The sequence below is a fragment of the Amblyomma americanum genome, chromosome 9, assembly GCF_052857255.1.
Source record: "Amblyomma americanum isolate KBUSLIRL-KWMA chromosome 9, ASM5285725v1, whole genome shotgun sequence".
NCBI lineage: Eukaryota > Metazoa > Arthropoda > Arachnida > Ixodida > Ixodidae > Amblyomma > Amblyomma americanum.
In genome coordinates, this window is record NC_135505.1 from 93446428 (window position 1) to 93473920 (window position 27493).

The window sequence follows — 27493 nt, forward strand, 5'->3', positions numbered from 1 at the left end:
CCAATTAAACTTCTCCTTTGCCAGCTGCGGCCACCGTATTTCCGCAAACTTCTTAATTTCATGCGCGCACCTAACTTTCTGCAACCCTCTGCCACCTTTGCCTTCTCTTGGATCCACTCCGTTGCCCTTAAGGACCAGCGATTATCTTGCCTTCGCAGTACATGCCCTGCCCAAGCCCATTTCTTCCCCTTGATTTCGACTAGGATGTCATTAAGCCGCGTTTGTTCCCTCACCAACACTGCCCGCTTCCGGTCTCTTATTAACCCATCAGTTTTCTTTCCATGGCTCACTGCATTGTCCTTAACTTGAGCTGAACCCTTTTCGTCGGCCTCCATGTTTCTGCCCCGTAGGTGAGTACCGGTAAGATACAACTGTTGTACACTTTTCTCTTGAGGGATATTGGTAAACTGTCATGCATGATCTGAGAGAACCTGCCATATGCGCTCCACCCCATTCTTATCCTTATAGTTATTTCCCTCTCATGATCAGGATCAGCGGTCACTACCTGCCCTAACAAGACATATTCCTTCACCACTTCCAGCACCTCGATACCAATTGTGAACTGCTGTTTCCTTGCTACTGCATGAACAGCAAACGTCATCCTTCGTTACGTCACCATCGAACCGATGACATGCCAACGCGTCACCTGAAAACGCAGCAAAGTGCCATATATAACTCCGCTGTAGTGAGTGTCGCCACTTTCTTTCTCTTCTTGCTCAAGCACCCGGATAAAAGCAAAAATGAATCGAAGTCGCTAATTTTGCCATTGTTAGGGCCTCGACTCTCCGTGAGACCTATCAGGACAATGGGACAATGGCGGGCAAATTACGGAGCGGAACGGGAGTAAAGGTTCCCTCGTCATATATATGCAACCGGAACAGGCATCAAGCCCGATTTCCGTTTACAACGCCACCTGAACACGAGGTTTCCGCTATAACCGTGAGTGCAGCATACAGCCATTGAAGGGCGACTTGCTCGCGCCCAAGTAAGCACATGTGCATTTGACTATCAAGTCATCGTCTTTCAAAGGGTGTGTATTGAAGGAGTTCCAGCGCGAAAATCTTTCCAGTGGGTAATTAACAAATCATTACTGCTACTTTTTTGTTTACGCGGAATGACAGAGAGCTCATTTGTAGACCGAGTGTAATTACCGTCACTGCTCTGTTTTGTGTTACCGCTCGCGACTAGAAATTTGAAGGCTCATTGGAAACGCTAGAGGAGGACCTTCGTTCGGTTCTTTGACGGGCAGCCGTCTGTTCTAAGACCACTCAGTCTCATCATCTGCCTTCGCCTCCTAAAGAATGCACCTCCACTCTACGGTCTAGAAATACGTGTCTAGAAATACATACTTTACAATAAACACGCGCTTTTATTGATTTTCGTCTTCATAGAAACGCGGGCAGTGCTCATTCAAAAAAAGAAAAAAGAAATGCCTTTTCTTCGGCTTCGAGGACGTTTTAATATTTAGACATCGCGAGCCATAAAAAATTGCTGAAAAATTCTTAGGTAAATCAAAGCTTATTGCGCACGTGTGCAACCCTTTTCATTTGGATCTCAAAATTTATGGGCTATTCGCAGACTACATGTATGCTAGAAAGGCCGACCAGGTCAATTCGCCTTGTCTTTGTGTGTTCACCGGACCAATTTTTTTAAAAATGTAATTAATGCGATTTGAACGCCTTTGCCGTGCACTTCTTTGGTTGCGTAGCTAGGCCCTGCTTGCACTCAGTGAGCAGTTTATCTCTTGAGCTGATGCGGGAATGGGCCAGGGCTCGGGCTCGGGCCTAGGCCCGACCTGGGCCTGGGCCAGGGCTCGGTACCAGGCCCACGCCGGGCCGGGACCTTGGGTCGAGGTTGGGGAACGGGGCCTAGACTCGGTAGAGTGACAATGTAGCGGGCCTGGGCCGGGCTCGGGCTTTGAGTCTCGGGCTCAGGCTCGTGCCGGGCTGGGGTCTCATAATGCGGCACGTGCTATAGTCGCTTTGAGTGCTCTAGTCGCTTCGAGTAAGTTTCAGGGCTGAAAATTTACAAATTTGTCTCCACTGATCAAAAATAACAAATAAATACGCTCCCACAAGTTCCACGTGGCAATCTGTACTATTCTGATTACAATGGTATACGAAAAGTCGCATGATAAGGTTGAACATTATTCAATATACCACCTTTATTATACGGCTTCAAATGAAGTGGAAAAATGGCTGCGGTTTAGCTATGGTTAAACCTGGAGTAACACGATAGCTACATCTGGCCGAGTGGAACTAGCTCACTCGAATTGCAGTCAGTCTTTCGCAACTCCGTTTCGCTGGGCGTTCCTTCTTCATGTTCGTCCCACTTGACACGGCGCATGCGCAAAGCTATTGCAGCTCGGTTTCGCCAGCGCGCCGCACCGCGGGCAGCAGCAGCTGCTCCGCACCACGTGACCAACCACGTGACCAGGGGTGGCCACGCTGAAGTTTCGAAGAGGTGGCGTAGTGTAGGTATCGCTACAAAAAGTTTCAAATCTATTAGGTATATTTCTTATGAATATAATCCTGAGAGCGTAAAGTAAAAGCAACCGGCGTCACTTCTGGGGGCACGCTCTCTTATGGCTTGAATGTCTCGGTTCGAGGAAGTTCAGAAAAAAATTGGAGGGTACACTTAAGCTCCGCCTTAAGAATATGACGCGATAGCTTTGCTGTGTTATTGGCCATATATGCGAAATTGGTCATTATTCATATTCACATTCAGAGATACCTGGGAGTCCTCATGCCACCCCTGGGGCAGCGGTTAAGCGATGCGCCATTACCCTGCATGCGATGGCAGGTACTGCCACCAAAGATTAATTTGACTGACACCACCCAAGATGATCAGTTTGCTCACACTCCGGTGGGCGGGTTGTGTTGACGCCACAAGATCACGTGACCTAGGTGGCCCACCTGCCCCCTGGGTTGCCTCTCTGGGAAAATTTCCCTGATTTTTCACTCACGGTCAAAGACGCCGACGCTGGCTTTTCTGCGACACGAGCTACTTAACGCTGTCGCGTTCAAAAGGAACCGCTTTGTAAAGACGCAGACAAGAGCAAAAATGAGTGAAAACTTCTTTACGAACAAATGTAGCCGCTATATACCTCCAGGCAAGCTCTGAAGCCACGAAAATTGGTGGCGCAATCTGCGGACCATTTCTGAAATCCCAGAGGTTTAAGTTTCTGTTAGCGAGTGGTGCAGTTAGCGATTATTCTGCTTGCAATTGCTGCACAGTAACGAGACTTGATATATATATATATATATATATATATATATATATATATATATATATATATATATATATATATATATATATATATATATATATATATATATATATATATATATATATATATAAAGGCGAGAATTCGAAGTACAAATCGGCGGCCTAGAATGCGCCACCTCGCACACAAACACCTCCGACCGCCATCAAACTACTGTCGCCATGTGGAGTCCTGATCAGTACCTTGAAAAAATTTTCAAAGCAGGGGAAAAGCCTCCCTCCGATAGAACAAGTTTTCGCGCTGGTTAACAATGCGTTGAGATGAACTTCCCTCCACCACCGAGGTAAGCGATTAGGGCACACCTCTCTGCTTTGTAATCTGGGAGGCTCACAAGATAATGTTTAGCATCACCGCGCTCACCACATGGAGGTCTAATCACGTGGCCAGCCTTGTTCTTGGCTCATGGTGATTTTTACGGCTTAAGAGATATACACTCAACCTTACTTATCTAACATTTGAATTGTATTTATTTCCGTGAGACCCGGTGGGGACGAGGTAAAAAGCCGCATTCCGAAGCTTGACTAGACCTCACCCCGTACAAACAAAAGTGGGTCACGTGACAAAGTACCTAATCGCAACCTAACCAACAGAAAATAGCTGGACATTTTGCACCAAAAGTTTTTTTTAAATCTGAAAAAAAAAAGATCATTCCTCCGTGAGTATATAGGACACACAGGAACGAAGTCAAGAATAGTATTCTACTGATGTAAAAATAAAAATGACAGCTACCAAAGAATGGCACAAAATTAAGGCACTTATAGAAACATAAAGCCACTTGAAACACATAATAAAAATATAACAATGTCTGCAGAGAGTCGCATAAACAAAGAAATAAGAATATATATACCTTACAAGCTGTTGTGTCCAACATCCTTGGATAAAAATTTTTGAATATTGCAAAACTGTAAGGTACTGAAATGGAAATATTGAAGGTAATGTTTATTCTTCTGATATGCAGCAAAATCTTTCTTTTAAACTATTTCCATCGCTTTCATCGAGTAGTTAAGACTGCCATAGAAAACCAATGGGGAGTGCCTTTGGCGATAGCAAAAACGTTAAGAGCAAAGAAGAAATGCAAGCCTGCCAACGGGAGAGTTCCGGATGTGTTGGTTGTTATAGTAAAATATTACAATATGTGTAGAAATTGCGTTCATAAACTCTATCCCCTTAAAAATGCTTTTGTCTAAATTGTTGTGCATAAAAATATTCGCACTGGTATTACCAGCTCAAACTTGGGTTTCCATGGCTGCAAAACTGTATAAGGCGCCGGGTTTAACAGATCTATGCCGCTTCTTTTTATTTATTTCTTGTAATTCGTGATTGCGTGCCATGCCTTCTCATGTACGCGAGGTAAAAAGAAACGCGACGACGTTATTCCTCAAAAAGGCTTACCGCGGAGATATCCTCTATTACGAAAGCTGGTTCCGACTTTCAGTGCGCATTGTGGTTATTTTAATTCGCGACTATTCTGAACGACCAACAGGAAAAAAATAGTTAAAAACAGTTTATCTGCCGCATGAGCTCGAGTCGTGAGCGCGAGTAATCACTCCTCCCGTCCTGTGTGAATGTCACCTTGGAACGACAAGGCAGGCTTAAAAGCGAGGCCTCCAGCCGAAAAAGGGAGCGCGCAGCACAGGAGGATATATTACCTGCGTCACGGCCGCGCTTGGCTGTGTCGTGATTCTTGAGTTCTGTTCTCTATGTGGGTTAATGTTCTTCTCTATTTAGCGCTTTCTGCTTATCCTCCTTTGCGCTCGCTCTTTAGAGCCTGTTTTCTTTTAACTAGCGCAGGTTCCCAGGATACCGGGAACGCGGAAGGCTTGCCCGTCGTTTTTCACTGTTGTGTGCAGTAGGGTAGACGCTAAAGGCGAGCCCAGAAGCTCCGTAACCTCCACTAAGAACTTCTGTGCAGTACGCGACAAGCAACGGTCAGCTTTAGTTCCCAACAACAAGCTTGCGCGAAAGGCCCCTCAAGGGCTGGTATGCTAAATCGTCCCTTATTTTTCATTCTCTGCAGGGTTTTCTTGCGCTAACCATCACCTTTTTTGTGATTGGTTTTTCTAAACTAGCAAAGTTGTAGTAGTTAAGCGATTATGCAAGAATAAGTGCAAGTACCACCGTCGGAACTACTTTCTGAGGCGTAACGACGGTAATCCTCTCGAGATCTACGGACGTCTGCCAGTGAAAGCGTGGTCTGACTGCTCCCTCTGCCGTCTTAGCGCGGTGACACTGGACTGCTTCCTCCTTTCTCCTTGGCCAAAGACTTCGGTACGTGTTCTGTGATGCCCTATCCTTTGACTTTTTTCCTTCAGACCTCCTTGCCACTTTTATTTTCTTCTCTTAACACGCTTGTGAGACGGCCACTCACTTAAAGGTCTGCTAAATGCCTCTTGGATTGTGTGCGAAGATTCAAGCTAGCCCGCCTCGGAATCAAGTGAGGGTTGCCCGTCTTGCCCGAGGAGCTTCTTGGTAAGGCACTGTGTGTATTTGGGTTCCCCAGAAACGCATAGGCGAGATACTATGGTCTCGTATTCGGACAGCTGTAACAGAAGGGCAGCTTTCCTTTCATTTTCATGAGGGCTTTTTTTTGATCGGTTAGTGGCACGCTGTTCTTCCAAGCGGCGGCTTGCAAGAAACCCAAATGCGCGCTTTGTCGGGATGCACTTCGCACTTATTTCGCCTTGGGCTTGATATATGCTGTATTATGCAATATGTCCCATTTTGGAAAGTCCTTTCACAAGAAGACAAGCAGGGCCCGACGTCACATGAAAGGGTCGACGCGTCGCTGTGGAGTTTAGCGCGACAGTTGAACGTCGTCTGTTCGTCCAGTGAAAGTTTCCCCTGGTGGGTAATGATGGATTTTTTTGTTAATGTATCCAGCCCTTGCGATAACGTACCGGATGTTTCATCTAAGATGTTCTTTAATTATAAAAATTGACTTTTTGAGTTCGAAGACCGCTGTTCTCGATATAGTGTTGTCAATGGTGTAGCGGATCGGAATACAGCCAAGACGTGCTAACTAGCTGGTTGGTGAACTAATATTGGATAATCAAGTTTTAACTATTACTATTAGTTCCTATATTGAGAGACGTGTAGCCCACCGTAAGTAATGTCCATATCAGTTTTTATAATTTCGAAAACACAGTTCCCCTCGGAGCTGTGGACCAACACATTTTGGCTATTGGGAGGAGTTAGGTGCACTGGAGGGGTTGCTTTGCCTGCAAGGTTTTCGAGAGCGCATGTGTTTTGGCGCGATTTACGTAAAATTTGTGCCGCTCCTGTTGTTATACAAAACTGGGCAGCGCTATGATAAAAAGTGTAGCCGTGAGGTCTCCACTGTGTAGCAAATGATAGCAGATTGTGGGTATAGTTATTACAATTGAGCCAAGCAATAAATAATGCAAGACATTTTTCTCAAAGAAAAACGGTTTTATTCTGGGTATAAATTTACCTTATCGTTCCGCAATTATTAGGCTACAAAACACTATAAAACGCGATAGCGTTCACGAGCTCATGTCGCATGAAATTCGTCGTCGCCATCACGTCGTTGACCATGAGCGAAATATACCCAGAGAAGCAACCAAGGAGGCAGGTGGGCCTCCTAGGTCACGTGACCTTGCGGCGTCATCAAATACTGTCCACTGGATTGTGAGCAAATTCCGCACCACGGCAGGTGGCAGTTCAATTAATGATTTCTCGCTCGGAAACAGCAACTTGAGTCGCACAAGGCCCACCGGTGGCAGCACCCGCCATCCCAGGGCAGGAGCGCATCGCTTAACCGCTGCACCACTGCGACAGCAGTGGTGTGAGTACTCCCAGGACTCTATGAACGTAGAGAATGACCAATTCTGTATATATATGGGAATTAACCCATTACACTATCGCGTCATACCCTTGAGGTGGAGCTTAAGCGTTTGTTCCTGTAATTTTTCTTCAATATAGTCTATGGCCTTACGCCGCTAATTGGAAGAGCCTTTTAGCCTTCGTGGTACTACTCTACTAGCCTGTTTCTCAGCCAGCGCCTTACTTCAGGACTTCCTCATCGTTGCTGTAGTGCTTGCTGCGCACTCCATTCTTCAGCTAGCCTCAGAGATAAAAGTCAGAAGGTGCGAGATACAGGCTGCAGGGTGGATGCGGTAAAAAGGTCAACCGTTGTTACTTATGTGATCACCTCTCAGGTGGCCTTTCTTTGTCTTGGAAAAAAAAAAAGATCGGTGTCATATTTGTGGCAACGAACGCGCACGAATCGTTTCATTTCTGAACAATTCTACAGTAGGATCCGGAGTTGATCGTTTCACCGTGATGGAGTACGTCGGTCATAGTAACCCGTTCACAATTTTCGCAGCGGAGGGTGTTGTTTCGAACTTTTCCTTCCGAGGGGGCGTTGCGTGCTGCCACTCTATGGATTGCTGTTTTGTTTCAGGCTCGAAGTTATGAACCCGTGTTTCATAAGCTGTGATAATTTTTATGAGAAATCGTCACTATGAGTCTCTTAACAAGCAAGCAACTTCGGCACAATTGTTCCTTTTCTCTCCTTTATGATCCTCTGTTAGCTTTAGAAAAACCCGGTGGGCACAAACCTTTGAATACCCTAACTGTTGAAAAGTTAGTTCGACAATATCGATGAATAGAGATGAAAAGTTGTCAAGCGAGCTATTTTACTGTGATCCGTCGATTACTTCCGATAAGCGTGTCCACACGTTGGAAAGTTGCGGGCGTCACAGCCCTGTGCGGCCGGCCGGCGTGCAGGAGATCAGACAGAAATCCTTGCCCTTTTTTTGAAGAAGACAGATGCCTCGCTGAAACAATCAAAGTACTTTTATCCACTCTCAGATCTCCGTAGGCATCCTGTAAGCGCCTGTGAATATTTGGGATGGTCTCGTTTTCCGCCGAAAGGAATGCAATCCCAGCTCTATGTCTGAAACGAACTTCAGTTAAAGACTCCAATTGGAAAGCTGCTTACAGCGCTGCCATTTATCGGGAAAAAATTCACGGCATGACACGGGAAGGTTACATAATGTCTCGAACCAAATTTCACAGTTTGGACACGAAATTTATTGAAAAAAAGAATGTGCTACATTACTTAATTATTGAGTAAATTAGATTGTGACCGTTTTATTCGCTTTAATTTTTCGTTTTTACTTAGTGTTGCTATTGGCTTAAGCGGCAGCTTAAAATCATTAAGCGTTGACTTCTCAATGTCGCGAATTAGCGGAATACAGTTTGCATTGCCGTGTATCCACTACTACGTGGAGTGTGGACACAAAGTTCTCGTCAACATGTTCTAAACAAACTGCGCTTTCCGGTCAAAAGTGCCTGGCGTCACTGTGAGAAAGGTTCATGAAGAAAAAGCGGGAGCGAATATGCGACTTCCTGTTTTGCAGTAGTGAGCCCAGTTTCCGTTTTTATTGAGAGAGGAACGGGCTTCCCCACAAATCCAGGAAATTTCCCGATTGTTCAGTACAACAGCCGCAGGTAGGCCTAATTTTTCCACCCCCAATTATCTCATCCCCCTGCTAACGAACGCTCCTAACGAGCTGTAGGCATTCCTACGTGTCATCCGCTTGCAGAACTATGGGTTTTTTTTGGTTGAAAGTTGGAAAATTGGTTTTTGTGGAAAGGAAATGGCGCAGTATCTGTCTCACATATCGGCGGACACCTGAACCGCGCCATAAGGGAAGGGATAAAGGAGGGAGTGAGAGAAGAAAGGAACGAAGAGGTGCCATGGTGGAGGGCTCTAAAGTAATTTCGACCACCTGGGGATCTTTAACGTGCACTGACGTCGCACAGCACACGGGTGCCTTTGCATTTCGCCTCCATCGAAACGCGGCCGCCAGGGTCGGGTTCAAACCCTTCTCCTGTTTAAGCCTACCCGGGGACCCTCTGGAGGGGGCTACAGGTTTAGAATTTACAGTTCCTTTTAGAGTCACACACTCTGATGAACGGCCTTTTCTGTTTTTTTTTTTGTGTGTGTGACGCTAAGAACTGTGAAGGCTCCTCGCTGTAGCGTCCCTGCGAACGGCCACAGTCTGCAGCGAGCAGTTAGGCATGCCTTAAACTGCCATTATGACCGGCGTCTTAAACCGATTCTGCATGTGAACAAGTGGGCGGGGGGTTACAAATGAAGGCATCCCTCTCGATGCGTGCGACTCCTAACAGCGTACCTATTGTCGCGGGTAGCATAAACAACAAGGCGAATGGCCCGTGCAGCGTGCAAATTCAACCCGCGTTGCCGTTGTCCGCGTCTAGGGGCGGCAGGAGCAGCACACGACTTGCCGTGACTGACAGGCCTCTACGGGCGTTTGCAGATTGCGGGAGGTTGTCTGCGAGCGACCGCGACCTCAGTGATTTACAGCCCCCTCCCCCCCTCCACCGCGCCGTCGGAAGGACCGCTCCGGACGTCGCCGGAGGACCGCAGGCAATATACCTGTCACCTGGACAGGCGGGCCCTCCTGCCTGTCACCTACGTCCAGTTCACAATGGCGAAGGAGGCGGCCTGGACACAGCGGTTGGTTCCGCTTTGGCGAAGAAGCTTCGCAGCGCTGCTACTGGTGACGGGATTAGGTGAGCTCCGACGATGTGCAGGCCCGATCAGCACTAAGTGTTGGTGAACAGAAACATTTGAGTTAGAGCAGCAGCGAAACGTGTATTAGCATGATGACAAACTGCAGTTCAAGGCTCAATACAGGTCGTGCTGTGCCTATAACGTTCTTTTTGGTAGCAATCGAGGCGTACACCATGCAGAGAAAAGTTCATAGAGGGCGATATCAATAAAAAATATTTACTTCATCGTTCTCTTTGCAGAAAGCCTGGAACCAGAACTACACTACTTAAATCGTTTGGCGCATGGTTTATACAGTCATCTAAGCGAATCCAAAACAACTTGTATGCCTTGGATGCAGAGGAGTGAATTTTATTCGTCTCTGTCGTGTTCCGTAAACTTTTGAGAGCGCATGTATCCACCATTATTCAGGAATTTATTCACATTCTGCTCAATAAATGTGAATATAGGGGCGCAGGAAACTGATGCTATTTTTCGAGGTTTGGTACGATATATGAACCACGCCGCGGTGGCTCAGTGGTTAGGGCGCTCGACTACTGATCCGGAGTTCCCCGGTTCGAACCCGACCGCGGCGGCTGCGTTTTTATGGAGGAAAAACGCTAAGGCGCCCGTGTGCTGTGCGATGTCAGTGCACGTTAAAGATCCCCAGGTGGTCGAAATTATTCCGGAGCCCCCCACTACAGCACCTCTTCCTTCCTTTCTGCTTTCACTCCCTCCTTTATCCCTTCCCTTACGGCGCGGTTCATGTGTTCAACGATATATGAGACAGATACTGCGCCATTTCCTTTCCCCCAAAACCAATTACTTAATTATTTATTTATACGATATATGACTTGTTAACAGTTAGCTAGATGACAAGATGCGGCAGTTTTTTCGCGTGTGCCCTTAGACGACCTGAAGAACATCGCGGTTAGCTGAACTTTACAATAACCAAAAAGGATGAATGTGCATCACCACAGGTCCCTGAGGCTTGTGCGAATATTGGTGTCAAAAATGAGCTCCTGTTACATGCCTTCCAGAAAAAAAGGGCAAAAATCGGAAAAATATGCAGCACACAGGCAAGTTATGTGCTGTAAAAGGCAAAGGAATAAAAGACGAGCCATTTCGGGGGAATGGGGTCAAGGCTGGAAATCTAAAGAGAACGCGTTGTTAAAGCAGCAGAATAACAGCTAGCGCTTAACAAAGTCGTGTACTAGGGTAACACTTAACAAAGCAACATTTCAATGTAGGTTAACTTAACTAGGCTTTTAAACCTCAAAAGTAGAACTAATGGAACACAGTCAGCGTTAAGCAGTGTGCAAGCCAGGGCGCACTTACCGTGATTAGTACAAAATTTTTTTTTTCTTAACGTCATCCACGATTCACTTGCGTACTTCAAACAAAACATTCCTCCCATTTGAGGGACAGTCGTGTCGGCACGTTGGATAGGCACGAAAAAATCCAAAATTCCTTCTCACATGAAACTTGATCCTTTCAAAACCACTTTCAGCAACGGCGTAATGAAAAACTCAGCCCTTACACAGTAGGGAGTTGTAGTTATATTGATTTCAATGCAATTATATTGCACAATAAAGCCTTGGCAATCAAATGCACGTTTTGTAAAGAAACCAGAACCAAGTTGAGGTTGAAACAAAAAATTTATTTCCCCTTTCTGTCACAAGAAAGTATCAAAGAATCAGATTTTATTGCGAAGTGTTCCTAAAGAAACTGATTGACACTAATATAATCAAACATTGCTTATCTTTAGCTGAACTCATTTGGGATTCATGCAGGAGTTCTAAGAATGTGAAAAATCAAGTTTATTGCTCGAAAATTCGAGTAACGCCTGGCGAAATGGCTACTGCCAAGGGTTGTCGGTACTGAGACAAAGTACTCCTTGCATCAAAATCGAAGGGGCAGAACTGTCCCCACTGTGCACACGAATAAGTCGTAGTCATATTGCCATTAGTATACCCCCCACCCCGCCCCAAGAGAGAACATTTTCAGAAAGGAGCCGGGGAGCGTCGGGATTGTGGAAGCCTTCTCTCCAGATATGGTAAAAAAATACCATCGATTAGGATAAGGAAAACAGAAAGGAAGATGGTAGGTACTTCACGATTGCAAACGTACCATCTTTTCGTTTGTTTTTTTTTGTTCGTGACTAGGATAATTATTAACAGACAAACGCACAAAAAACGCGTCGCTGTTTTGAAAGTTCAGCACGCTGTTAACAATGGCAAATGAAACGAAAAACTAGATGCTGAAACGTTCCAAAAGAAAACGTGATTAAAAACGCCCAAGGTGAGCTTGGCGAAATGGAAAAAATGATGAAGTAGAGACAAAGTTCAAGGAAAGCCACGTGTGTTCTGGATAGCAAATAACATGTTTGTGGCTAGGGTTGCGTCAGATTAAATGGAAAACAAGTATAACGAAAATATTTCTGACTCCTAAGAAAAAATATCCAGCCTCAGCTCCCCAAAGGCCTGCTTTCACATTCAATGGAGTTTTTGTGGGATATTGTACTAGTGATAAGAACAAGAACGATTGCTAATGAAGAGAAAAGAATACACAGGTGGAAGAAAACTCTATGTAATGCCATCGGCTACTCGACACAAGATCATAAGTTTCAACCCTTCGCCAATTTGCTGTGATACGTACTGCTCCACTGCCATATTTTTTTTCGGGTTTGCTTTAATGCTTCTTCTTTTCTACCTCATCTCAGGGCTACTGTTATAACTGCATAATTCTTAGTCTTGTCCTTATTTATGCACATGCACCTGGAGTTCGCAGTTTTGCAGCCTTAACAGCTCGTCCAGTTATCAGAGAGTAACAGTATCGAATACTAAGCCTTGGCGTCAGCGCCATTGCAATGTTTGCAGTTGTCATGTAACTGGCGATAAAACCCGCCGAAATAGTGTAAAAAAAAGAGGCCGCCATCGTCTGAAGACGTTGAAGTAACGAGCGTCAGCTGTTTGATTTACTAGAATTTGTATGAATGAATGAGATTAAAGGGATGTACATCAATGTCTTTTTTCAAACACACTGTGGCAGTGAACGTATCTGTGAAACGAGCGCATCTGTGAGGAGCTCCCGAGGGAGACGACTCATTACGGATGGATGGATGGAACATAGAAGCGTCCCCTTTGAAATTGGGTGGATTGCCACCATGCTCGCCTACGCGTGCACGCACGCCGCCTAGCGGAGCGATCGACGCCCAGCGCCATCTATCAGAGAAATTACGATGCACGTCCACCCTTTGTGGAGTTACACCCCCCAAAGATACGTCCCAAACAGAATTTGCTTCGTTTGGTGGGGAGGCGGGGGGGGGGGGGGGTAAAGTGGGCATAGAATTCGGCTTGCGGTGCGATATGGTAATGCTTCAATTAGTAATTGCATGTACGCAATGTTTACCTATTATTTAATTGTGGTTTTATTTCTATAGCACAAACCATACGGTTTTATTCGCCTGCCAAATTCGGTACACAACTCTCCCCGTATGGGCGCCCCTTGTTGTCGGAGTATATATAGCGGAACAAATGTATACAGACATTGCGGCCACGAAAGAGGAAAGTTTTGTTACCCGTTAAAGGACATTTGTTGAAGTTGAAAGTTTATTAATGAATTCAAAAAATGCTACAAGCGTACACAGCGAGAGGTCCCATGGTACAAGACCGCGGGTGGGACCTCCCATGACAATAAATTTCAATAAGCAACAAAATAGAAAATACACACCACATTAATTAGCGACGCAGACTGAATAGATAGATGCATAGTCTAATACGAGTACCGAAATATCTAAATACAAACAATATAATGCAGAAGAATGTAAAGTAACACACTCATATTCTACGATGCATAGTATCAATAATCAAAAAAGAAGAAAAAATCACACATTAAGAATGAAAACCTTTAATTTGACCTTGGCAAAGAAAGCATATTAGTTTTATATCTAAGTGCAAAAAGAATTCCAAAATGATATGGATGAAAAATGAAGGCATTGTTTCCCGTAGTAGTTCTGACCTTAGTTAGTAAAACGCGCAAAGCGTGTGACGATGTTGCTTATGATCGTTCCAGGGGAAAATATGCTTAGCGGGAGCTGATGATGAAGAATCTTGAAGTATAGGATACCAATGTTGTAAAAATAAAGGGCCGAGATAGCTAGAACGTTTAACTCTAAGAACAAAACGCGTGAGGGTGACATTCGAGGGGTATAGGTGAGAGGGGAAAAAGTGTGAGGATGCAATCAATTTTAATTGCCGCTATCTTGGATTCGAGAAACCGAAACTATGCCGTCATTTCGTCCCCTGACGTCATACTCACATAGTTCCACCATATTGTACCGTGGCGTCATCATTGGCACGCGGCAGGTGGTTGTTTCTACAATGCTGTTGTAGATGGCGCTACGAGTCTCAATGCGAGATGGGCTGTTTTCTTGTTGCTGCCACGGATAGCGCTGTGATCTCAGGGTGGTAGCAGACCCCACGAAATTTCGAGACATGATGAATAAGAGCTAACGCTATTAAAACGTCAAGTTGAGATTTGGTCCGTGCCATATCCCAGTGAATGTCCGTCACAGAAACATTCTGCGGCTGTTGTAATTCGAGGCCACTTCCACAAGCCACTTCCCCAGGCCATTTAGGTACGCTTTTCATAAGTTACTGGATGATTCGACTAAAGATAGTTTGCTAGGACGATAGTTTATCTCAGATGAAACACAATTCAATATGGCCGTTTTTGCTTTATGCCACCTATTCAGAGATTTTGTGAGGCACCAATATTGGGGTCAAGAATCTCCAAGCTAAGAATCTCCTTGGATAGTCAGTATCGAGCTAAATCTGATAGTTGTTTGAGCAGATGAAACTACCACTGCACTGTCTTTGTGACCAGCGCAAGAAATTTCCCGCATGTACTGCTTCCTAAAGTATGCGAAACTTTGTTGTTTCTGCTTTCCACCTTTCATGTACAGCGGTCACTGTAGTCCAAGGACAGCAACCGCCGCGACCAGGTATGCAGTTCTTGAACATTATTCTTTTCGCGTCTGATTTGCTTCCCTAATGTGCTTGTTTAACAGCGATTGTACTGGCCCAACGCAGGGCACTGGGCCCAGTTTTCTGCTAGCATCTGCTGCTCATGTCCCCTGCACCGCTTTCCTGCCCCTTTCTCTCGTTTCACCGTCTGTATTTTTTTCTTCCACCCCAATATCCTCCCTGTCTGCTCCGTTTCTCCCTTTTTTTATTTCAACTGTTGTTGCTATTCGCGTCTTACCTTTCTTTTCGCACTCCTCTGCAGCTCACAAACGTAAAACGTCAATCTCACGCGATAATCCTAAAGACCGCACCGCGGTCGAAACATCGACAGTAAATGTTTCTTTGAGAAAAATAATTTACAATGTTTTATAATTGTGTGAAAGCAAGCAATGAAAAAAAAGATAGTAAACCTGCAAATGGCACCGTAAGTTGTTGAAATCGGGTTATGCTGTCCTCGCCGTATGTCTTCTTTTGTTCGCTCAGCGGAAGCTGAAACCCATTATTTATAAGTGCACCACCAACCAACGCTCATCCAAGTAATGAGATAATATCCCCTTATAAAAAAAAATTGGCGGTGGTTTAGCTTTGGTTAAACCTGGGGTGACGCGACAGCTACAGCTGGCCGAGTGAAACTTGGTCACGTGACCAACCACGTCACAGCGTGGCGGCGCCGCCCCGCTGAAGGCTCGGAATGCTACCGTAATGTAGCTATTGCTACAAAAGGAGCTCATAACTTGCGTGCGGATTCCTGAAAGGTGACCGCTGAATATAGCCACACTTTCTCAGCCGAACGCAGCGGCGTCGCAGTATTGTAGAGGTCCGCTCTTAAGCCTGTGCGGGTACACACTGTTGTAGTTATGCTTCGGCATCTGTAGCTGGCATGTACACGTGTTTGGCTCAGCAGGTGACCCCTGCTGGTTCGGCAACTTCGCGGCGTGCCAGGCGGGCTGCATGCAGTTCTTCAACTTCGGAGGGAGCTGCCAAGGATTCCGGTGCATTTGCAGCCCAATCCCCTTCTTACCAGGGGCCCCTCCGCCGATGGGATCTGCGGGAAGTCGAATGAGCGAGGAACCGAGTGAGGGTTGTAGCTCGCTAAGATCAAGCTTTTTTTTTTGCTATTTCACGCACGAATTAACCGAAAAGGAAGTAAAAGGGAGTAAGCTGTCCTCTAACGCACTCTCTTTTTGGGTAAAGGTATTCTACCCAAGCCTTGGGGTAGATTTCTATCACTGAAAATACGGAATACTCAAGGCTGTCAACGGAAACAAATTTCCTCTTCAAAGCATGAAAAGTTCTAGCACATACGAAGATTTGAGCCGAAGCTTCAGTCTCCGCCATTTTCTATGCCCAAGACCTCTGAAGCCGCGATTAAAATCCGCCTCTCATTGCTAACTGCATTAAGTTACTATGCTTTGCAGTGGGAATACCTCTCCGTTGCCAAGAGTAGGCATTCCGTATATTTCGTTTCATTCCATTTATTCAATGCACTGAAGTACATGAGGGCACGAGAGACAAACGCTGCCTCGTGGCCAGCTTGACAAGCTCGCACCCCCGAATACATAATACCAGGGGCAGACATGGTATAAGCGGTGCGTGAATCAATGAAACATCACAATGTGTGAACATAACTGCCAGAAAAAAATTAATTTCATATTGAGAGAGATGACACGATTCTAAAAATGAATCTGTAGAATACAAATTTTACAGAGCAAAAAACTAGCGACGCCGTTCACTGCGATTTTACCAAAAAAAAATACAAAACGCTTTATATATAGCATTTACAACCAAATATACATGCATCAGTATACGTATGCAATAATATAAACCAAGTGTACAACACGTTAACGTTTCTAATATACTCATGCATGGTATCATTAGTCGGGAAGGTTATTTAACAGTCTTGAACTTTAGTCAGATAGCATTTGCATTCCGCCGTTTGTTCTTGACGAAGGAACCTGCCAATGTTCTTTATGCCGTGCATGATATAGCTCATAACTTTTTACCCATGTCAGCCAAATGGTTAGCATGTTAGCAAGTTATTTTGCTTTTTATCATCTAAGATGGTTCTACACAAACTGAAATCGCAATAATATTTAATGTTTACTAAGTTCAGTTGTTTAAACGGTGTACCGGTTGAACGTTGTGAGGGTGAGTTTGAGATAATTCTTGCAATCTTACTTCGAACACGACAAAATTTTGCAGCATTATTGCGTGCACTGTGTCCCCACACAAGAAAACAGTATCGCACAGTGGACGAAAAAGTATACGAAAAAGCAAAAGCCTTATCATAAACAAAAGTACATGGCGGTGGTAATTAAGCAAACCTGTCGTGCGAGCTAATTTGGTTGTTACGGAGCCAAACTGAATCATAAAGCATATGTGCTGAGAATATAATTCCTAATGTTTAGAAATCATTTACGATATCTATAGGTTTTTCATTTAGAAAAAGATAGTTACCTTGCTCTGAATGCTTGCCTTTTGATCGAAAAACTACAGCTTTTTGTTTTAGTATTTTTACCACTGGAGCCTAGAAGAACAAAAGTTGCCTCACGTCCTGCCCTCCTCACCTGAATAACCAGTCAGTTAGCTAGATAGAACTTGATTCGCACGGCGGAAAAGAGTTCAGCTGTCACTATCTGCAATAAACAAGGTGGTATCATCAGCGTATAGATTATGTATCTTACGGTCTGATGAATTCATATTATATCATTTGGGAAAACGTTAGAGAGAGAAGGCCCCAAAATAGAGCCGTGCGGAACACCAAATGATGTTATTTAAGTCAATGAAGGCCAATTATCTAAAGATGCGTACTGTTTACGGTTGTCAAAGTAAGACTTAAATCATATGAAAAGCTCAATCCCGCGCACCATACAATTCTAACTTGTTCAGCAGCAAGTTCCGATTTAAGGATTCAAAGGATTACTAAAATCAACAAATTTTCCTACGGCAAAGTTTTTTGTTCAAAGTTCTGTGGAATATATTCTTTTTGGTTTAGCATTTCAAGTTCGGTGGAGCAATGTTTCTTTAATACAAATTACAGTCATGTATTAAACTATGCTTATCGGTAAATGGAGCAATGTTTTCTTAATACAAATTACAGTCATGTATTAAACTATGCTTATCGGCAAATGAAACCAAGCAAGTAAGAACACTGTATAAAACTTTTGAGAATATATGAAATTTTGAAATGACCGGCAATTCTGTTGGTTGTTCGTGTCTCCCGTCTCATAAAGTATGTTGACGTTAGAAATCTGCTATTCAGGAGAAAAAATGCCGGCATCGAAACAAAGATTAAGGATTTAAGTTAGAGGACCGGCAGTAGTGTCCGCTACATATTTCACTGGGTGAACTTGGATATCGAAGAAGTCACAAATAGTACTGTATTTTTTAAATTATGTAATTACTGCTTGAGTCTCTGATTCCGTTACAGGGCTCAGGAAACCCTATTGCGAACACTTTTGCACCACATTGTGTGTAATACCGTCAACGACCGCTGAAAAAGGCAGAGTGACTATATATTCACTGAACGTATTTGTCAGCCCTCTTCCAGTTACAGTTCTTCCATTAATATGTAGTTCAGTAATTGCAGTTTGGGACCTACCGGCTCTAAATAGCGTGTTTATGCTTTTGCATGTACTCGATGGGTCCGAATCTGTCATAAGACGCTAATGGAGTGATCTATCCTTGGACGTTAAAGTGATCGAAATCTGCTCTGAGAATTATGCAGCATACCCTACCCCTAAAAGGGAATGCGCCAGAGGGTAGCTTACTCCCCTTTCATGCCCTTATAAGTTTATTCGTGTTTAGAGTGCAGAGATGGTAGCGTTCGGGGCACCATGCAGTCAGGGTCGATTCACGCGACAGGCCTAATTTAATTGTTCTTGTACATGGACCTGGCGCTAGCGGACTCAGCGGCAACAAGTAGAGCCGCAGAAAACTTGCTTAGGCGCCTTATCACAAGCAGCTGAACGGCTGGCGTGGGGCTTCCTGCACGCCTCCTGCATTAAGTTTCGCTTTGGTGCATAAAATTTTCCGCCTTTCATCGCGGTGCAGGGCTTTACAGAACACCTTTTCCCTCGTTTCAAAAACTTATGTAACATCGCCTTGTTCATGGCTTCGAACTACACACCACCAGCGCTAACAGATTGCTCTGATTTAAAAGTTGATTAATGAATTTTGGTTAGTGCGCTGAAGAATCAGGGTCATTTTTATAGTAACTCACGTCCACCGTGTTTCGCAATTTGTTAGTGAAAAGGTTTTCATTATATGAAGAACTCCGTATATTCAATAATTTTTTAAATCTTTCGCTGAAACACCCCGTATAAGCGGCTTTTGTTTCTTTATAAGGAATAAAAAGCATATGCCCCTTTATTTGTTATCCGCTTTACAGACATAAATTTGCTAGTCAAACGCACGCATGTTGAAGTTTAAGTTGAAGTTCATTTGCAACAAAGTGCTGCGAGGAAGGCCAGGGAAAAAGCTGTATAAACAGCTCGAGGGATCCTGACTTCTCCTTTACACAGCAGCATTGACGGTGGCGGAAGTACGAGAACAAAGAACAGATAAAGGAAAAAACGGGAACATCATGAAAGCATATGCATCATATGATACTTATATACTTGTTAATAAAAATAAATATCAGAATGCAGCACGCAGAAAAAAAAGACTACAGGAAGGGGGGGGGGGGGGGTGGAAGAGGGGTGCTGACGACAATAGCAACATAAACCTGCATGAAACTTTGTCGCAATTCCTGTAGAGAAACATCGGACAAGTCAAGATTGTCACGGCAGTGCAGCTGGTTCAATAACTTAGGTAAAGTGTACTCCAACATCTGATGGCCACAATTAGTACGATATGTCTTAACATTTCAAGGCTCTATGCTGCGCATATCATACACTGTTTTGTTTTTTTCTAAACCAGCCAGATTAATGAACGCCAGGTCACTAGTAGTGCGTTATGCGTGTTAGAGTTAAATGAACTGGCTACTCTACATTCGAAAATAAAATGGTGGAGCACCACTGGAGCCTAGAAGAACAAAAGTTGCCTCACGCCCTGCTCTCCTTGCCTGATAACGATTGATGCGCTCTGCGGTGTTCCTGCGACGAAGCGGAGGCTTCTTGTGCGAGGTTTCAAAGGTGGCCAGGGATACGCGCGGGTGCAAGGCTGTTCGCGCCTCACCGTGTTACCCCTGCCGGTCCCGGAGTACCGGATGCCCGCGCGCAACCAATGCGCATGCGCAAATCGTCTTGACGGCGCCACCCGGCAGCTAGGCGCGCGCCTGCAGCACCGGGACCAATCATCGCGTGCTCACTGGCGTTAGACGGCCTCCCGGTACTCCGTCAACGGTAACGGTGACGCAGTGGTATGCTGTGGTATGCTAAAGACGCCTATATGGACGACTGGAATTATGGGCGATTGCTCGGGGAGACAAACTTTTTGAACGTATTGGAATAGAAACTCGCTGCCCGCACTACGGACAGTGTGAAAATGCTCGGAGCCCGTTGGGGCCCGTGTATTTCTGCCGCATTAATATGAACAGCGAAGAAAGAAATCTCGGCTGTCCCCTCCGGACGTTTTCCTTTCCTGTATTTTGAGTGCAATACACAAGCGAAAGGCAGTAAGTGTAGACGCATTGTGAGATTATCTGGGTCTTTTTTTCTGTTTTTTTTTACAGTGTCGAGGTGACCAGTCGGTGCGCCTTGCTACTGGCTGTATTTTATTAATTGCTGTGGACAATTATTGCTTTATTGCTTAATTTTCTTTATTGCTTATCATCGCACAAGAACGGCCTTGTGGTCGCTTAAGTGCGTACCAAGTCAAGTCACCTTTATTTAACATCACAGAGACGTCAGGAGCCCAGGCGTAAACCCTACAGAAGGCTTGACGAAGGGTCTGCGCCCCTGTACAAAACTTGGCGATCTTTAGCAACCTAAGACCCTTTTCCCAAGCATCTCACCCCAGAAGAGCCGAGCACCAGGCCGGGGAAACTCTCTCTGCAACTTCTGCGATTTTCAAAGCCCTATTAAGCAGCTCTCAGTCGGATGTGTATTACAGATATGTACTTTCGGTTCATCGGATGTGAAAAGCCTTAATGCGAGATGGGCCCTCGCGCCATACAGCGATATCATGTGTCCCGTGGACACCATGGTGCTTTAACTTGGCCCGCAGTATTTTAAAGATAACGGCTACCATGATGATGCACTTCGAGCTCTCTAGTTTTTGTTTAATTTTCATTTCGCTCTCTCCCAGTATCCACAAAAGTATACCTGAATCAATGTTCTCTTTGTTTTTCTAAATAATTTTTCTTCGCAGTTAGTTATTACGGACGACTCGCTTATTGTACACTTTTGTAGGAAACCAAAGTGTCCATATTAGCAGGACACGACTTAAGTGGTGATAATTAGTTCATAGCTGCCTTTTCCAGTGTGCCGTTTAATTTGGGCTGGTCGAATTCAGTTCATTTAAAACTTTTTCAGAATTATGCTAGTGATAGGACTAGCTTAACCATTTTATGTCCAATTTACTAAGTAATCGTAGAAAAATCGTCACCTTATTTATTTGCTAGCAAATGTATCTACATTCAAATTGAATATTGAAATTTTGTTAGCTGTCTGAAATGTGTGTAATCAGTATGTCGCCAGTTAGCAGTACTAATAATTTGGTCCATTTCATGCACCTAGTTCCAGGTGTGTGATATACGGAATCGAAGGCCTGAGCGTTAGTACACATTTTTTTATCGAACAAATGTCTTCCTATCTTCTCAGCAACAATTGTCGAGAAAACGAGAGAGGATAAATAGTATGACGCCGGCTTAAAGTCTCATATTTCCAACATTCTTGAACAAAAGTTTTGAATATTAGAAAATTGTGAGGTACTCTTATAGAAATATTGGAGGTATTGGTCCATTCTTTTGATGTTAAGCAAAATGTTTATTTTAATGTCTCTCCATCGCTCGCAACGAGGAGTTAAGAGTGCCATAAAAAACGGTTGGGGGACGCTCTTGATGATAGAAAAAACACTAATAGCGAAAAAAAATGCAGGCCTGACGACGGGATATTTATGGATATATTGATTGTTATAGTGAAAAATGGCGTTCATAAACCCTTTCCCATTCAAAAATTATTCTGTCCAGAACTGATGGGTATGCTTCGCGCCACCTTTTTCTTCACACACCTTGCTCAGAGTAACACTTAAGATTTTTTAGCGGAAAACGCTGGGTACTGGGAATATATTAGCATCAAAATGAGTGGCAGACTACAGTGCTGCCACTCATTATACGACGTTCGTGTGAGAAGGGTATGGCGTATTGTGTGCGAAGTGCACTGCATGTCAAACCGTCAACCCTGGCAAAACCCAAGTATGACAGAACTCTCCTGGGAATTAAGGTATCGCCTTGTTCCTGGCAAAACCCAAATATGACACAACTCTCCTGGAAATTAATGTGGCCCTCCTCCCCTCAGCCCGTGTGTGTCGTGCGCGTGCAGGAGAGGTGCCGTGCATGACAGGCAACCAAAGGTGCAACCAGTTCTGCGTGGAGCACACCGGTTACGGCGGTCAGTGCCACGGACAGGCTTGCAAGTGTGCCGCCTTCAATAGGTACGGGAGCCCTTATTTCCACGTGGCGTAGAGCGAATGGACGCGTACCCACAAACCAGCACTTCTGATAAACGTCAGGGCCAAATTAGCGTTAGTGAAACCTTGACTTTGCCTATGATGCGATACAAAGTAGCGGTATCTATGGTACTGTGTGGAAAATATTTAAGAGGATATAGCTGAAGTGTACAAAAAAAAACTGACGCAGGCTCGTCGTAAATCTGCCGAACCTTATGAAGAGCGAAAGGTGCTTTTCTGTGATTCTTTCCTCAATTCTTTAATAACTTCTTTCTGAAATCCTTCATGCAATTCTTTACTTTTATTTCTGTTGTTTTTATTTTTGTTTTCTTCTTCTTTATCTTTTATCTGTCCGCTTCTTTTCGTTTTTGTTCAAATTTTCAAATTTTATTGATTTTATCCTTGATTCCATTCTTATTTTATTATTTTTATTTTGCGCTCCGCTGCCTCCCAAGCTCGTTTTGCATACCGACATGACTTTGAACAACGAGAGCAGTAGAGCTTTCACTCTAAATATAATTGTAAGCAAGCGCGCAGCATTCAATGCGCTGTGCATATGAACATGCACCTGAGGACAAAAAAAACAGAAGCGGAAAATTCAGATACTTTGCTTGATAGTAAATTGGCGTGCGTAACGCGAAATATTGACATCAGACAGATTTTTTCTTTATTTCATCTTTCAAATGAAATACAAAACGTTTGCAAAATCTGCTGGACCAAAAGCCGGAGCAAGTGCAGGCCTATTGCGCACAGTCGTTATTAGAGCAAAAGAATATGCATAAAGCTCGGTTATACATGATCAGTCAACAAAGCAATGGCGGTCAACGCTCAGGAGCCGACGTATAAAAGATCAACAAGCATAACGTTCCTTAATGTCGATAAAGCAGAAACGCTTACTAGAGGACAGGAAGTTGCTAGCCATTTTGATTTCAAATTGTACTGTATTGCATACTTTCTCGCCGTAATATTGAATTATGCACTCTCTATAGGTGTTTCCAGTTACAGAAGAATTAAAGTTAGTATTGCTTGCATTTCTAACATTCCTGTTAGGTTGCAAGAAAACGTTATTTGAAAGTGGGTAATTATTCCGCATTTTGTTATTTACTATCACCGCGATTCGCATTTCGTATACCAAAGAAAATGCCACAATCTGTAACCTGTTGAACAAAGGAGCTCTGGAGTGATACCTGTTAGAGTAGCTAGGTTATTGTACGCGGCGCTCTTTTCTGGAAAGAAATAATTGGATCAACGCAGGACCTGTATGTATTAGCCCACAACTCGCACGCACCAGTAAGTCAAGTAACAATGAAAAAGAGAGACAAATTATTTTCAGCACAGATATGAGCAGACTTGTTCTGAGTAGGATGTAACAAGCTGAAGTAATCTTAGAACACAAGGTATCAATATTTTTCTTCCAAGTATCAGTGTTTATTATCAGTATAAATGTTACTAAGGCACATATGAAATTGAATATCGGTTGCAGCTGATACGATTGAACCTTGATCTAAACATAACATGCTTTGTTTTAGCAGATTTTATTGTTAACTTGTTAGTAAGCAACCATGCGATAACTCGTTTATCTTAGCCTCAATTTCAGGTAGACTGTATCCCGTAAAAACTGTTGTATTGCTGTCTGCGTAATAACCGTTTTGTATTTTGTCAAGCAGAGAGGAAAGTCTTTAATGTAAACGGAAAATAGTAAAAGGCCTAAAACCGATCCTCGGGTTACTCCAGCAAAAACAGTTTGATTTTAAGTGTTTCAAGTGAACATTTTGTTTTCGCTTAGTAAGGTAGCTTGTAGAAAATCAAGAGTGGAATTCCTAAAGCCATAGTGCCCTAGCTTTTGTATTACTTATTTATATATGCAATACTGCAAGCCTTGGTGCGGCCAAAGCAGGAGAGGCATGCGAACATTAATTCAGAGAAATTAGAGTAGCACAAGTAAAAGATAGATTAGTTATAGTGCACAGAATATCAACAGAAGAATATTGAGACAGAATGATTAATAGTGTCAAATGCTTTCTTTAGTTCTTGAAACAAATCTACAGCTATTTCATTATTGTGGAAGGATTGAGAAACTTCATTGCTGACTCAAGTTGTATCTGACTACAGAATATATTTGTTAGCGTTTTGCACCGAATAACATTTACAATGATAGTAAGTTGTTTAGCTACCATCAAATATTATGCAGTTTGTCTTACAGTTACAATTACCATTACAACTAGAATTGCAGAGCTTCACTTCAGTGCCAGCACTGACATAAGCGTCATAAACTTGAGCTATAACTTGGAACATGAGGATAATTTTTACTTGGTGGAAGATATGATAGACTTAAAAACTCAGTGGTTATGGTGCTCGGTAGCTGATACAAAACACGCGGGTTTGATCCCGGCCGCGGCGGTCGCATTTCGATGGAGGCCAAATGCTAGAGGCCCGTGTCCTGTGCGCTGTCAGTGCACGTTAAAAACCCCTGGCGGTCGAAATTATTCCGGAGCCCTCCACTACGGCGTCCCTCATAGCCTGTGTTGCTTTGGACGTGAAACAACATAAACCAATCCATAGACTTAAACAGCGCTTTACCCAAATTTCGAGCTCTGCAATCTAAAACTATACGGTCGTTTATTTAACCACCCAGCTGATCTGTCGGAAGACTATATTTTTTAATATATTTTCTTTGTTGGACAGGACACGAAATGGTCTTCTAAGTGGTCGTTGACTTCAACCCACGTGGATCCAGTGTCTGTCTGTCTGTTGTTGCCAGGAAGAAAGAAAAGGAAAGTGCACAGGCCTGCTCACTGGCTCAAGCCGAGCCACAATCGCTACCACGTGCAGATAGTAGGAGAGTTGAAAGATGGGATAGAAAGACAGGATAGTACAGACGCGCTAAAGACAAGGCCGATCCCGGAGGTAGTGCAGTACCGGGCCAACCAGTGGCGGGAGTGAAGCATCCTTCAAACTCTCCGCCACATATCCAAAAATAAGTCCAATTGTACCCGTAACAGATACTCTGCGGGGTCCGGACAGTTGGATCCATTGATCGCATGGAGTCAGCACCGTGCGGCTGCTGTGGTTAAGAACGAAGTTACGATATAATGCTGAATGAAAAAAAAAACGCTGAGACTTGCAGAACAGACCCTGTTTGAAGCACCTGATAATGCGGTCAAGTGCATTGCTCGAATTTCTCCAGACTAGGTCAGGTGAATTGAGACAATAGATGGCCAGTTGTACTCCGACCCGCGTAACTTTCTAACTTCCATACTTCCGTGGGAACCCCATTGCAACGTACTCAGGTGTTGTGGGCACAGTACTAAATAAATACCTGACTAACTAAATAAATAAATGAAACATCTATCACTCGCATTTTTGTAAAACCGATTGACAAGGAAGCACATCAATTATGTGGTAAATGTCATCGTAACACTAAGAAATAACGCGCATTTCTTGGTTGCAACCGCGGAAGAATTTCGGATGAGCTGACTGAGCTGAGTGGAAACGTTCCGTGATCTGACTATTTTCACATCCTGATGGGGACCATTTTTGGGAGTTGGCCAGTGGACCGAGACATCACCATGCACTTTTTTTCCTTTTTTATGTATTAATTTCATAACCCTCAGGGCTTGAGGGCATTAAAGAGGGGAGTGGGTTACATGCAAATCTGATAAGGAAGCAGCCGAAAATATTGCGAGGTTTGAGGCGACTAATAAGGAATAAGAAAACACAGCAAAGAAAGTTGCTAAGAGACATTTGTGGCGAAAAATAACAACAAACACAGTAAAGACAAATGCAAAGAATATTGACCAAAACTGCTGAAAAAAAGTTTAGATGCGGCATTGAATTTATTAATACATTAATTTTAAATGAATAAACACTTAATTGTGACGAAGATCAGTACCGGCCAAGGCATAATTAGGGGTTCTTAGTAGCCTGCTTCTTAAGGAAAGAATCCTTGTAGTAGGTCTTGTGAATTGAACGGAGTGTAGCAATTTTTCTCCGTTCAAAAGAAGTGCAAATGACGAGGAAGTTTTCACAGTGGTGACGCTGGAGTTACCTTATTGGTCTCTATCTCTTCATTCTTCCCTTTGGTGCATTCCGAATATAGGTAGGTGTATACCTGTAGCTATCCGGCACTCGCTTCCTAAGTAGTCGCATTTCATAAAATCACTGTACTGCGTTCGCGCTTCATTTGTGCCTCCAGGCACCGGTGGCTCAGAGACGACCATTCCACTTTTTCCCATGTAGCACACCGCTAATTACTGTCCTCTTCTTCACCCTTTGTTGCAGGCGGTGACGATGGCAACAGCGCCTGGACGGCCACTTTCACCAACTTCCGGGCTACGCAGCACACAAAAGAAACATTAAAGACTTTCGTCCAGACTCGCACCTTTACTATTTTTAGCTGCGCGGCGGCATTTTTGTTGCATTAGAAAAACCCTATAAACCAAACGTTTCTGGGTGAAAAAATGGCGTGTCAGGCTGCAGGGCTACTCACTGCCCAATGTCGTCCCGAATTTTAATTTTTTTTTTCACAAGCGTAGAGCGGTGAGCGAAGTGCACTGCCCATAACTTTTGATGTTTCCCTCAACTCGGGTTTCCCTTTCCTCAGTTTTCCCCCGTCTTGTCTCCACGTTCTGCTTAAATTACAAAGGCCCCGGCCGGCCGGCGCCCACGGCTACGCGGTTCTGCGGTTTCTCTACACTGACTACTTAGCGCCATTCTGAGATGTTGCCACCCTCCTCCTCGCTTTCACACTCACTCTCGGTTTTCCTTCTCTTCCGCACCTGCATGATGCACCGCACGGCTAGGAGTGGTCTGTCAGCGCTAGCTGTTAAACTAAAGGCTCCCGGCCTCCGCGTAGTCGTCGTCACGTGATCACGTGACCACCCCCTGCACATGACTGCATGGCGCGAAGAGGCCGAAGCAGCGCCTTTCGCATTCACCGAAACGAGCGAAACATGAACGACGTGCCCAAGCCTCCTCCCAAGCAGCAAAGGTAATTGGCCCAATAGGCTGGTCCTACAGATGACCAAT

At 44.1% G+C, this 27493-nt stretch overlaps 1 protein-coding gene across 4 annotated transcripts; it reads left to right on the forward strand.

The window, feature by feature from the left end:
• The first annotated feature begins 5634 nt into the window (after positions 1-5634).
• On the forward strand, positions 5635-26840 carry LOC144105070 (uncharacterized). 4 transcript variants are annotated; one of them, XM_077638271.1, is made up of 6 exons: positions 5638-5755; positions 9595-9850; positions 14794-14832; positions 15759-15929; positions 22339-22450; positions 26747-26840. In XM_077638271.1, the coding sequence occupies exons 2-6, from the start codon at positions 9766-9768 to the stop codon at positions 26751-26753; spliced, it is 414 nt and encodes a 137-aa protein (XP_077494397.1). In that variant the 5' UTR covers positions 5638-5755; positions 9595-9765; the 3' UTR covers positions 26754-26840. The 4 variants fall into 4 exon arrangements, with proteins under 4 accessions (XP_077494398.1, XP_077494397.1, XP_077494395.1 ...); XM_077638269.1 differs by having other exon boundaries at positions 5639-5755; positions 15756-15929; XM_077638270.1 differs by lacking the exon at positions 5638-5755 and adding an exon at positions 6024-6130 and having other exon boundaries at positions 15756-15929.
• The last annotated feature ends 653 nt before the right edge of the window (positions 26841-27493 follow it).

Coding starts and splice junctions, on each gene's coding strand:
- LOC144105070 (XM_077638269.1), top strand. CDS start 9,766: ATGGCGAAGGAGGCGGCCTGGACACAGCGGTTGGTTCCGCTTTGGCGA. Junction 9,851..14,793: donor GCTACTGGTGACGGGATTAG/GTGAGCTCCGAC, acceptor TTTCATGTACAG/CGGTCACTGTAGTCCAAGGA. Junction 14,833..15,755: donor ACAGCAACCGCCGCGACCAG/GTATGCAGTTCT, acceptor TGTTTGGCTCAG/CAGGTGACCCCTGCTGGTTC.